This window comes from Gymnodraco acuticeps, unplaced genomic scaffold (genome assembly GCF_902827175.1).
Source record: "Gymnodraco acuticeps unplaced genomic scaffold, fGymAcu1.1, whole genome shotgun sequence".
Taxonomy (NCBI): Eukaryota; Metazoa; Chordata; class Actinopteri; order Perciformes; family Bathydraconidae; genus Gymnodraco; species Gymnodraco acuticeps.
In genome coordinates, this window is record NW_022990764.1 from 464,617 (window position 1) to 478,279 (window position 13,663).

A 13,663-nucleotide genomic window follows, 5' to 3' on the forward strand; every position below is an offset into this window, starting at 1 on the left:
CTACCTGACCGGAGTCACGCTGTGTGTGTCCGTCAGGAAACACGCTGTTTACAAGTAGTTCCAGCAAACATCCACTGATAAATTGCGATGTTAACAACATCATGATAACCTCATATGTTTTTAACTTAGGATCATACCTGTGTTTAGTCTAGAAAAAGGTAAATGTGTGCATTTTATTATAAAGTTGTGTATATTTACAGACCGTTGCAAAAACTTAGAAGCTTATACACATCAGGTTTAAAACTAAAAGAGCTTTGAAACACAATGAAAGATGTTTGGAGTTTTATTTGAGTTATTCATTTAAACTTTTTGTCTAAGAGATAATGATTTGAAACCGTTGTTACATACAGTTACGGCATTTCCTGTTTCTGCCGGAGAGAGGGGAGTTTGTCCCAAAGCTGGCTGCTGTATTTACTCCCTCCATCTGACAGGAGGGAGCCTCCTTGTTGAGCTGCGAGTGTGGCTACAGACGGAGTTTACTCCGTCACGGAGGGGTAGGGTCGAGGGAGTGGTTTGGGATTGGGCCTTCCTTTCATCTAGAGAATTCGAACGGCACTTATCATGGCTGTCACTGAGGGTCTTTCGGGTCATTTCACTCATTAGGAAGGTTCCTAAGCTAAATGGACTATTTGACTTCAGCCTTCATGTCACCTGAACGCATCATGTCTCGGCTGATAGGTGAGTGCAAAGCTCCCTAACCCCTCAACGTGTTTTCTACACAGAAGGTAACTATTGCATCGATCTTTATTTTCATGTCGGCAGTATGAGAAGTAACCAAAAAATGTCTGGGACAATTGTTGCAATGGTTATCGTGAATTAATATAACATTTTAAATCGTAGGCCTATATTGTCCAATCAAAAGGATCAATAGGATATTTTTCTTTAAATTAAATTAAATGATAGAATGTTTATCTGGATTGCTTATTTTTGACCATCTGTCAAATAAAATAGAACAAAAGACTACATCAAAATCGATATTGTTCAAGATACAGTATGATTATTAACCTATTATGACCACTCAAATGTTTTTGCAACTTCCTTATAACTCATAAACAGAAATTAAGCCAATGATTATTCCATCACTTAATCTGTAAAAAAAATGCTACATATCACGTTTAGTCTAAAAAGTTGGTAAATTAAAGTATAAAATATTAAGAGGTGCACAACATACTAAGATATATTGAAGTATAAGTAGTAATACCACATTTAAAAACGACTTAATTACAAGTAAAGTCCTGCATCTAAAAGTAGTCTACAAGATTATTAGCATCATAATTTATTTTAAATAGGGCAAAGTTGCTGTTCTTGACAAATCAAAATGTGTTTTACAATGTAAACATGACAGGAACAAGACCAAAGATCATTTTCATTAACCTCCTCCTAAATTGCACTTCTATATTCAGAACAGCATCTCTTTCTGGTGATATAATCAACTGTTTTAAACCTTTCTGTGAAATAATCGTTTAGTTCACAAAGTCCAAACTGAGTCAAACTCTCAAGTGTATTCGGACAGATTTAAGTAGAAAGAAAATGCTATTTATTGATTAAAGTCAGGATTTTGTTAATGTTGGATGTGTGCTTGTAATACCTCTCCTATCTCCATACAGGTGATCCATGTAGTACATTTTAAGTACATGTTTTCGAAGAAGTTTCTACCCTTTGCCTAGTTCCAGCAAACGTTATAACAGCAGATATCAGTCAGGGTCAAATGTCTGCCAGTCGTCACATGTTATCTGCAAATGGAGAAAAGGATTGTCTTAAAGGCCAGCTTGAATCTCACCATGAGAGTGGGATGGAAAGCCATTTTGAGCCAGACTACAGAGACAAATCGGCTGACAAGTGGAACTGGATCAGCCCTGATGTGCCCAGCAGATGTACCTGGAGCCTGGGTGCACTCATTTCAGAGTCTCCACACAGCCTCCAAGCACGGTGAGGGTGATGTTAGTCAGATAGAATTAAAGTGATGAAATAATCAATATTTGAAAACCTTATTGATAATGTAATCATTTAGTATGAATTAGTACGTAACAAAAACATTGTGAGGGGAATTCATATAACAAGTTAAATAGATAAAAACAGAAATACAAAAGAATACAAAACAACTTTAAACAGAGACTCAGCTGTGTTAGCAAGCCATTTCTGCAGATTTGGAATTATTTTCAGGGAAACCACAGCTGTAAATAATTACAATTGTAATACTATGACATTAATGCTAACTCTGCTCTATTAAAGACACTCTGTGGAGTTTTTTGGTAAGCAAAGTAATAAGACACATTTTGTGTATCCATCCAACAAACTTGTTCAATGAATTTGCAATGTTTTTGAAATCTGAAACTGGTACTGGTACATCAGTGTTTATGAAATTGCAGTCTTCTAATTCCCTGCCTTTGTTTGCATGTTTTTGTGTTTATGTCACCACCACCTGTTGATTTGTTGAATAGTAAGAACCCATTGGCATAAAAACATTCTTCAATATGGCCATAACAGTGGTTAAATACTCCACAGGGATTCCTTCCATGTAAATTACCTTCATAAGGTAAAGTGACAATATCCTATTGTATTTACTAACTGCTGATTGTAATTTTTCTTTTTCACTCAATCACAGCATGGAGCCCCCCAGCATCCTCCCCAACATCCTTGGACAAATTGGAGACACACCTCTGGTTCGTTTGAACAGAATCCCTAAAGAGTTTGGACTCAAGTGTGATATTTGTAAGTAAATGTTATTTTTTGGTAAAATCGTTACTTTTAGCTTTATATAATAAAACAACTTTGACTTATCACAAACAAATACCATAGTGAAGTGACAGAAAACATTTTCTTAAACAAAATAACAGGAATAACAAGCAACACTTTCATGTAACATTCCTCATTTACTGCTGGCATGCAAAGAAAATATCTTTGAATGAAACTTGAATTGGATGTCACTCAGCAGGTTTTTTTACAACTTAGTCAGTCAGACTAGTTCCAGTCTGTTCAGATGAAATAATGATGCACACCTGCAGTCCCTGTCACTAATTGATCAGATAATCTGCAAAAACTGAACAAGCTTCTGTTCTGTTATAGTTAACCGATGAAATAACTTAAAATAATACTATACACAACAAAATTATGTTGGGAAAAAGGAAGAAAGCAACCTGCAATGCTAACTTGTTGGATTGTGCATCCTATACTGTTACAGTGATTAACAATAAAATAATAGCAGAGACGATTAATCAAACTTCAACACTCATGTTTCTTTTTAAATGTGTTTTTTAGTAGCCAAGTGTGAGTTCTTCAACGCAGGCGGCAGCGTGAAAGATAGGATCGCCGTGCGGATGGTGGAAGACGCTGAGCGAGCCGGGATCCTCAAACCAGGAGATACAATCATCGAGCCCTCCTCTGGCAACACAGGTATCTGTAAAGAAAGATGTAGGAACAGCTTGTTATCAAGGCAAGAACACAGAAAATTATAAGTTAAAAGTAGGTAATTTTGGAGAAACCAGCTTGAGTGCGCTAGAATTTGAAAATACACAGCCGGAACAAATCTGCCACTTCCTTACAGAGCCCCTCCTCCGCGCACATGACCAATGAGGGCACGAGATAAGTTTGTGCACAGATGGAAGGCTGACAGGCAGGTAAGCCATCCAGTTATTTTAGCCGGGCCGGCTAAAATGATTGGTCGTGCTTTTTACAGTATTACGGCTTCCACAGATGACATTTTTTAATGGATTTTTTTGTCAAAGCACTTAAGATATTCATTGCTATCGGGATGTTAAGAGCATTCCATGGAATATAACAAAAAGTGTATCTCGAGCCGGTTTCTCAAACTTACCTACCCCACCTTTAAAGGAACATGGCACGTTGTTTGAATTCTCCTCTGGTCGTCTGCAGGTCTCGGCCTCGCCCTCACAGCTGCAGTGAAAGGCTACCGCTGCATCATAACCATGCCTGAGAGGATGAGCAGGGAGAAGGTACACAACTCCTTTAAAGGAATATTACCAACAAAATGATCATGTGTCAGATCCTCATCCTGCATTAGCTTACATTTTTGGAGAAAAACATAGTTTTTCTGGCACGGTTCCATGATGAACGAAGAATATATGGATAAGACAACGGCAAATCTATATCAAAACATGAGTTGACAAACCCTCACAAAATGCTTGCAGTGCAATCCAAGTCTCATTTAACTTTAACCCAAATGAATTTCACTTCAGCTCAGGATTTAATACATTGGACTTGTCCATTGTCTCACAGAGTCGCTGCGCAAATATGGACTATTTATGTTGAAGTGTTTTAAATAACATGTTTTAATGCAAACATGTATGTGTTTGTGAAGTAGTGAGCATATGACTGGATGAATGAGATTTTGATTATATTGAAAGCATAGTGTGAGACTTTGTAAACAAATGTTTTGATATAGTAATTTAGTAATAGATATGGAAATGGTCAATTTGTAGTCCTCCTTTAATGATCAATACTAGTGCATTATAGACTAGTGGCGAATTAAATGTAATTCCACTATATGTTTTTAGGAGGATGTGCTGAGAGCTCTCGGGGCAGAAGTAGTGCGCACACCTTCTGCTGCTGCCTTCGACTCCCCAGAGTCTCACATAATCATGGCGTGGCGTCTGAAGAGCCAGATACCCAACTCACACATCCTAGACCAATATCGTAATGCCAGCAATCCTCTGGCTCACTACGACACCACAGCTGAAGAGATACTGGAGCAGTGTGGTGGTTTGTGCTTTAACATTGTACGGCAGTCCACAAAATATGATGTAGCTCAGTGATGCTCTATGCTTTGTACTTTAGAAGACCAACATGTGTAAAACAAATTCAAGGAATAGCCATAAGTGTCTTGTGTAGATTTATGCTAAACAAAGATTGGAAAAGAAAGGGTTGCTTTTGCTTCCAGGGAAATTGGACATGTTGGTGGCAGGAGTTGGCACAGGCGGGACACTAACTGGTGTAGCTCGGAAGTTGAAGGAGAGGTGCCCCAATGTCAAGGCAAGACACACACCTCATTGTGATTAAGAACCTCATTCATTGCTTTTTATTTAGCTAAAACGATTAGAAGATGTGTATGGAGAACATGTGAAGTACAGTTGAGTTTATGTTTCAGGGCGGTGGTGCTGACTTTACATTTTTATACTTCAGAGTTTACAGTTTTCACTATTGTTTTCTATGTTTCAGATAGTTGCTGTGGATCCGGAGGGCTCCATTCTGATTGGATCAAATGAAAATAAGACTTCTTATGAAGTGGAAGGCATTGGATACGACTTTATCCCAACAGTGTTGGACAGATCTGTGAGAGAGTTTGTTCATGCATACATTTAAACTGTGCAAGATGCACATTTTGGTTTAATCTGCACACTGAGCAATAATCATGTGTTTCCCTCTCCCTTCATGTAGCTTGTTGACATGTGGTATACATCGACTGATATGGAGACGTTTACCATGTGTCGCAAGCTGATCAGAGAAGAGGGCCTTCTTTGTGGTACGATCACTGTGATACCGTTCAGGTTTTCCTGATATTGTACATTTTGCTACAGTCATTAGTTTCCTCTCATTAAGTTTGAATTCCTTTTTGTTTTTTTCTGCAGGTGGCAGCTCTGGCTCGGCCATGGCAGCAGCAGTGAAGATGGCTCAGCAGCTGGAGGAGGGACAGCGCTGTGTGGTCATCCTGGCAGACTCTGTCCGCAACTACATGTAAGACACAGATTTACTGAACTCTCGTAACATTACTTAATAATATTGACACCCAGAAAGATAAACATCCAATTAACATGGTGCTAATTCTACTTGATTTAACTGAGCCTCACTGTTATCCTTGTGTTTTGGTGTCTTCTACTGAATGTTGGCTGCTTCTGATTATGATTACTGGATTCTATTGTTGTTGTTGCTATTTGAATAATGATTTGCTTTTATTTAAATATTTTATTAATTTATTTTTGTTTTTTATACATCTTTGAGCTTTTGTGATCTCAGCTAAATAAATAGTTGGCCACAAAACAAGTGTCCAGTCAGGATTATCTGTTGTTTTAATTTGCCTGTCCACCATGATGAAGTTACTAGGAAACAGACAGACACTTTGATACTAAACCAAAGGGCCTGGCTGTTAGGGGAAGACACACAACAACACATTGCTGGCTGCATCCCCTATTAATGATGGAAAGTAAAACTTTAGTCTCGAGCCTAACCAAAACGTGGTATTGTGTCAAAAACAAGAGTCGCCAATTATCTGTTTTGTTATGTGCACAAACTCATTGCTACGTCCAGGTCAAAGTTCCTGAATGACAATTGGATGTGTGAAAAGGGCTTCCTCAGCCCCAAGGAGCCAATGGACCTCAAACCCTGGTGAGAAAGTTAACCATAAGGCTAACGGGAAACCTTATCCAGATGTCAAATAACTTCCTCTCTCTTTAAGGTGGTGGAACATGACGGTCCAGTGTCTGAAGCTGTCTGCCACCTTCACTGTGTTACCGTCTGTGTCCTGCCAGAAAACCATAGAGATCCTGAAGGAGAAAGCCTTCGACCAGGCCCCAGTCGTCGATAAGTCAGGGTATATCTCTTCATAAGAATGTTTGATTGTTTTCATACACAACTTTGTTTTTATCTGGTCCTCCTCTCATAGCACAACCTGCTGTTTTTAAAGACGTAGTATAAATGATTACATTAATTTAAAATATATATATTTTCCCACTATCGAAACCCCTGGGTCTTCCACTATTTATTTCAATCATTAAAGTCAATTATGTTTAAGTTATAGAGCCCAATTTCAACAGAATAGCCAACATTTCCTCAGGTTGCATTAAAGGCACAATGATCAGGTTTTGTTGGTTGCAGTTTGTAAACACAACATCAGCTTCACAGTCTCTCTTTAACATTTGCTTTGTCTGCATGTTTTCTTTGCCCTGCTACTGTATATATGCTATTTATGAGCTGTATTGTCCATGTTCATAGCTTTCTCGGTACCACTTTACAATAAGACTACCCTTATAAAGGGTTTACGAATAGTTTGTAATTAATTTATTAATTAGGTTGTGAACACTTTATAAATCATTAATAAGCTTTTATAAGACATGAGATAAACAGGGCAACTGTGACCGGTTGCTTGCCAAATAGTGAGCCCACATTTATCTGTACTGCTAAACCTTATATTGGCTACCTAGCTTACTTCATCTTCTTCATCAGCCAGCATCCTTGGTATCTGTTGTTCACCGAGTTGATTCTGCCCCCATCCATCTTGATGTTTCTTGGCATCTCTTATGACCATCTATGAATGAGTTACTAACATTTATAACTGCCAAAAGGGAGCCTTATTGTAAAGTGTAAAACACATTCCAATTTATTAATGAGTTACTACCATTTATAATTGGTAAAAGGGAGCCTTATTGTAAAAAGTGAAACACATCACCATCTATTGATGAGTCACTAACATTTATAACTACTGAAAGGGTGCGTTGTTTTTAAGTTTAATACACATGTCTATTTATGAATGAGTTATAACATTCAGGCTTACCTAATACACATTTTTCACATGAAATGCAAAGTAAGATGCAACAGAACCAAGCAAAACATTTTATTCACACATGAAGAAAATCAGGACTCAAAATAATCACTATTTAGTATGGCTGATACACATATGTAAACATAAAAGCTTTTCTCAGACATAAATGAAAGACTTGGTAAGACATAATGGTACTCAGACTGGAAAGGCTTTGTGTATATCCTTGAACAAGCGTCCAAGCTTCATCAGGGTGAGCAGAGCCAAGCCAAGATGACCATTCAAGAACCTTGAGGTGTTCCTCCAACAAACTCTCTGTACGGTTTCCTCTCAGTCTACGGACCTTTGACGGCCGACCAAGCTCTTTCTATATGTTGGATATGACTGCCAGTCTGGGGGTTCACAAACCACCTGCTGTGGTTTATGGTGTAGTGGTTGTACCCCAAGTTACTCAGCACTCTCCTGTATGCCCTCCACTCATCACTAATAATGCTACTTCCTGACTTAACATGCCGTCTAATCAGAGGGACAAGGTGGCATCTTGATCGTTTCTCCACTAGTTTCAACACTAGTCTCCGCCTTTTGTCTTTAACTCCCATCATTCCGAAGACCCATTTCTTCCTTCTCCAGGTATGTCCAAGGAAGGGCCCTCAGATTTTGAGATACTCCTACCCGAGGTAGAACAAAACACAACAATGATTTTTCTTATCTTTAGGGTCTCCCATTAATGAAATTGATTGTTGTCAAATTTTATTTTGGGGGAAAAAATGTTTTTTGGGTTGTTCTTTAGAACTACCCCAATCCCTGAAAAAGAGCCAAATTAGACCAGGCTGAATATGGGAAAGGTGACACAAAAGCCCATAACGTGAGAATGATCACTCTTTTCCTCTTCAGATTTGCTGAGGTATGAACCAGGTCGCTGTCCTACATCACCAAATAGTCAGACAATTATTTACCTAAAAGAATATTGAATTATAGTCCTGTAAACTTAGCTTTAGTTTAGACGGAAATTGTACTTTTTGATGATAGGAACACAGGACTCCATCACTTTTCTCTCATTTATCAGGAAAACAGTAATCCCTAAAAAATATACCATTACTGAATTGTCTAGGGTGCTATTGAACACTAACCAGTATGGACATATCTGGTATACAGTTATATTGCAAATGAGATTTCTTTAGACATAGGCCTACCTCTTCTCTGAAACAGTCAAATTCCGAATGGGGGATAAGTGGCATAATAGCCGATAAGTTAAGAATGCTCACTCTGGGGTCATCATATTTGGAGAGGGAAATACCAGGTGGCATCACCAAATAGTCAGAATAACAGTAACCCAATAAAATAAAGTGTATTAGTTCTAAATTGCAAGCCTCTAAAACATAGGTGTAAATAGTACAGGTTTTATTGAAACTGGAACCTTAATTCAAAGTACAGTATACAAATCATCAAATAATTCTGTGAGAGGTCAAGTATATAGATACTAGAATATAATGTTAAATGTCAGGTTCCTCAGAAACGTTGGGGGACACATTTTGACACAGCAGGGAAGGCCAACAGAGAGGCACTGGCACTTTCCACTCTCTCCACACTTTGCATTTTTGCAATACAAGTGAGTAATGTCTCTCACTTCTGTATGTGCTGGGTTTTTTGTAAATAGCACTGGTTGAATAGCCCAATCTCTGATTATCACATAAATAAAGTTCTCGAATTTCACTTACCGCAAAACCGCATTCATGCACCGTCTGTTTTATCTGCAGAGCGAGTCACAATAGTCCGATATAAGCATGAAGAATAGTCCACAAGGCACCAGCACAACAAACACGGCCGAGTTCAAGTTATGTTCCCCGGATGAGTTGAGCAGGCTGAGCCCCTGTAGCATCACGGAGCTGCTAGCAGAGTAGAAATCTAACAGCAGCAGTCAGTGGACAGACCTGTCACTCAATGTGACCACGCCCTCATTTATGCATACCTTTAAGGCTTAATATAACTTATAAATGGTAGTAACTCATTCATAAATGGTGATTTGTTTAACACTTTACAAGGCTCCCTTTTGGCAGTTAACCCTGGTCATAAAGAGATGCCAAGAAACATCAAAATGGAAGGGGGGAATCAACTCAGTGAACAACAGATACCAAGGATGCTGGCTGATGAAGAAAACGAAGTAAGCTAGTGCCAATATAAGGCTTAGTCATCTTGCCAAATAGTGAGCCTGAGTTGATTTATGAAAACTATATTAGAACTGGTTAATAAAAATGGTTCTTAATGATTAATAAAGTGTTTACAACCTAATTAATAACCTAATCATAAACCCTTTATAAAGGTAGTCTTATTGTAAAGTGGTACCGCTTTCTCTTTTTGAATGTGCACTTCTGATTTGTAAACCTACGTCTACACTTGACTTCCAGAAATGTCCCGAATATTTAATCAGAATACTGATATCATTATACCGGTACAGACAGTTTACACTCCTCATTTAAAGCTATAGGAATTGTGTCATAGCTAATAGATTATCTGTTTGTGTGTTTCCACAGTGTGATCCAGGGGATGGTGACTCTGGGAACAATTTTGTCCTCTGTGACGGCCGGAGAGGTCAAACTCTCAGATGCTGTCAGCAAGGTGCTCTGCAAGCATTACAAACAGGTCGGTCCGTAGAAACACATTGTTTAGCATACTAAAACATTCCATGCATTCAAAGTGAACATGTTTACATGATGTACTCCCTATACTTGTTCTCCCAGCTCCACCTGACAGATAACCTGGGCAAGCTGTCTCACATTCTCAAAACCAACCCCTTCGCCCTGGTGGTGAATGATGCGGCTCAGAGTAAGATACTATTTTGTTTAGGTTGGTAAGCTTATTGCTTTTCTGCAACTCAGCACAGATGGGTTGATAAAGGACTCCACCAGGGGCGTCGCCTGGACCTGAAAACATTCGGGGCTTAGCCCACAGTGGCGGCGGCGGCTGCACTACAGTGGCATTTTCGACTGCAACACTCCCCACACGTACACACAGTACACCCGCAAATGTTACAATAAAGGCTCGATAATCAGCTCACGGCATATAGGCAGGGGTAAAGTGCTATTTTTTATGAGTGGGGGGCGGACCTCACCTCCTCTAGGGGGGTCCGGGGGGATGGTCCCCCGGGAAGATTTTTTTTAAATATTGAAGTTAAAAGCATCAATATAGTGCACTTTGAGAGCAACATTAAGAGATCTATGGATACATCTCTCAACACCCATATGAAACAGAACTGTAAACAGATTTTCTTTATGGATATTTTACAAATCACTCCCCTTTTAAACTCTATTCTTGTTTTACTGCCATATAGACTATAATGATCATATGAAGGTGTGCCGCGGATATAATCTTTTGAATAATTTGTGACCAAACCGTTTAAGACCCACTGAGATAACGGCGCATTCACACCAGCCTTTTATAGTCCGGTTGAATCTAACCCTGCTGCGTTTAGCCGCTTGGTGCGGTTCATTTGGGTCGGTGTGAACGTATTCCGAGACCTCTGAAGTGAACTAAACAATCGGACTCTGGTCCGCTAAAATAGGTGGTCTCGGAACGCTTGCTTGCGAACTCTGGAGCGGTTCATTGCTGGTGTGAATGCAGTCCGCACCAAAACATAGGAAGGGTAGTATTTACGTATTACAAGAACGCGGATGTCTTAAAAAATCTTTAGCGAAAGAGTCTTTCAAGACATCCACGGTTGTTAATTTAAAGAGTGAAGCTGAATTAAGTGTTGAACAGTGTCGTGTAAAGTAAAAATGCTCCGTCAACTACATAAAAGTAAGAACACCTGTCGTCGGTGAAACGCCCCTCCTTACTGCAGAACGTCTCTCATTATGTTATAATGTTTTTTAATGGACCTTGTCTGATTATATAATCATATGCGCAGGCCGCTAGTGTCTGTTGATCTCCAGATTAACAGCAGCATGAGAATAACCTGCCGAAAGTGCCGATGCTCCATGGCGGAGGCTCCGGTAGAAATTGCCGGGATTTGCGTTTTTACCCCCTTAATGTCTGACCAATGGTTGAACAGCATTTCCGTGCACATGACTTGTGTTTAAAGTTTATAGTCCGTTTGAGTTTTGCCCGTGTGAACGCAAACCGAACTGGTGCGTCTGGTGCGCACCAGAGAAGCGGACTATTAGGTGTGAATGCAAGACTAAAGTGAACTATCTAAGCACTCAGAGAGTCCTTTAGCTCACCTGAGTCTCTCAGTCTGAGAGGAGAGGACCCTCTTCCAGCTTGTTGTGGAACAAACAGCTCCTTATGTCCGTTATAGCTTAACCAGATAGATGCTAACAACACACGGTCCCGTGCATGCTACTGGTCAAAGGGGGATCAGGGAGAGCGAGAGAGAATAGTAAGAGAGAGAAGAGAGAGAGAGAGAGAGAGAGAGAGACGAGAGCGAGAGAGAGAGAGGCTCTCTCTCTTCTCTATCTCTCTCTCTCCTCTCTCCTCTCTCTCTCTCTCTCTTCTATCTCTATCTCTATCTCTCTCTCCCTCTCGATCTCTCTCTCTCTCTCTCTCCTCTCTCCTCTCTCTCTCTCTCTCTCTCTCTCTCTCCTCCCTCTCTCTCTCTTCTCTCTCGATCACACTAAATGCGCTATTGCCACACACACACAGAGCCGAGCTTGAATGACACAAGCACACGTTTATTTCCATGCAACTCTCTGATTGATCTGGTGTCATGCCTCTGTTGCATTCACTGAACACGGGAAATTACAATCCTACCGTCCTCTCTTGTGTCATGATGAAGTTCACGTAAAGCACGGTCAATGTATTATATTATTGAGGGAGAATTGTCCGGGGCTACAGAAAAAACATTCAGGGCTTTAGTCCCGAATGCCCAGGCCAGGCGACGCCACTGGACTCCACCTAGTGGCTGAAATCTTAAAACAGGGACATTTGTTGCTGTGTTTGAAAAAGCCTGGAGCCTTTCGCACACTGATTGAATCCATAAAGTGCCTTTAAACTCACATATTCATTTAAAGTCTCCCTTCCCCTAGAAAAAAAGAGACATTTCCTCTTTTGTTACTTAGGCCTACGTAAGCTTCACTGTGCAGAATCATGTACGTGCAGACACTGTTTTTACATTTAGATGTTGAAGGAAACGTTTTTTTGTACTAACTCAATTCTCAGTTTATTTGATGTGTCCATATATGGTTTAAAAGAAAATCATGGCCGGATAGCATTTTCTTTGGAATTTTGCATTTGTTTAATTGTAGATGGTAGATTAGGGATGACAACATGCAACACACATCATGAGCTGATCAGTAGTGATGGTTTTGGGTGTGAAGGTGATACAATTGCTGCTTCATTTTGATAATGTTGTCCACTTTAAATGTGCTTGTCTAGGCTGATATTGTTGTTAAGGATTTTTAGAGAGTATTGTCAGTGTAACTTCAGTCTACTCTGTCTCTCCAGATGTGGCTGATGGGTCAACTTGTCAGAGGCAGATGGTGGTGAGTGTTGTGACACCTATTGACCTCCTAAACCACATCACCACACACAAGATGCTGGATCTCTCGTCCACACCGTCTCTGTGAGCACTTCCTGTTGAAGATATCTATAACCTCCTGCACACCATGAGGCAGCACAGAAGTACTCTCTCTTTTATATAATTAAGTATTAAAAGAAGTAAAGGAAGTTATCATGGCCACACATTTTTCATACACTTGTTTCATATCAAAATCATTAATTATAAGTTTTAATTGATTATTGATTCACTGATTAGCGAATATAAAAAACACTGTTTTATTCAAGTTAAAGTAAAAAATGTGCAACATTTTGTTTAGTCAGTACATTTCTTCTTGTAAATGTGAAATGTTCCCAAGAATAAAATTAGTTTTAATTAAAAAACAAAGTTATTTGAATCAAATCTATCACCTTTGAAGTTTATATAAATGTCCTCATTCTGAAGTTGACCCGTTTGTCTCTCATTCCCACTGTTCTAAAATGAAGTTACCATGGTGAGCGGGTGAATTGCTCTATACAGTCGGTCAAGTGCGAATTTGGTCGAACTTTGTCATACTTCATGATAAAATGTCTTCATATACACTCTTTACAATTATTATTGTTGATAGACTAAAGCTAACTGCTGCTAACATTGGCCGCCTTTAGCTAATTAGCTAGTTAGCTTTGAGTGTCGCTCAGGGTCGG

General features: G+C 39.4%; 1 protein-coding gene across 4 annotated transcripts; it reads left to right on the forward strand.

The window, feature by feature from the left end:
• Positions 1–424: 424 nt before the first annotated feature.
• cbsb (cystathionine beta-synthase b) lies at positions 425–13,363 on the forward strand. 4 transcript variants are annotated; one of them, XM_034232405.1, is made up of 15 exons: positions 425–678; positions 1,608–1,929; positions 2,606–2,712; positions 3,259–3,393; positions 3,874–3,953; positions 4,515–4,719; positions 4,898–4,989; positions 5,176–5,289; positions 5,395–5,479; positions 5,586–5,691; positions 6,262–6,339; positions 6,410–6,544; positions 10,021–10,129; positions 10,228–10,333; positions 12,929–13,363. In XM_034232405.1, exons 2-15 carry the CDS (start codon positions 1,709–1,711, stop codon positions 13,048–13,050), a joined length of 1,695 nt encoding a protein of 564 aa, XP_034088296.1. In that variant the 5' UTR covers positions 425–678; positions 1,608–1,708; the 3' UTR covers positions 13,051–13,363. The 4 variants fall into 4 exon arrangements, with proteins under 4 accessions (XP_034088296.1, XP_034088298.1, XP_034088299.1 ...); XM_034232407.1 differs by having other exon boundaries at positions 10,228–10,312; XM_034232406.1 differs by having other exon boundaries at positions 465–725.
• Positions 13,364–13,663: the final 300 nt, after the last annotated feature.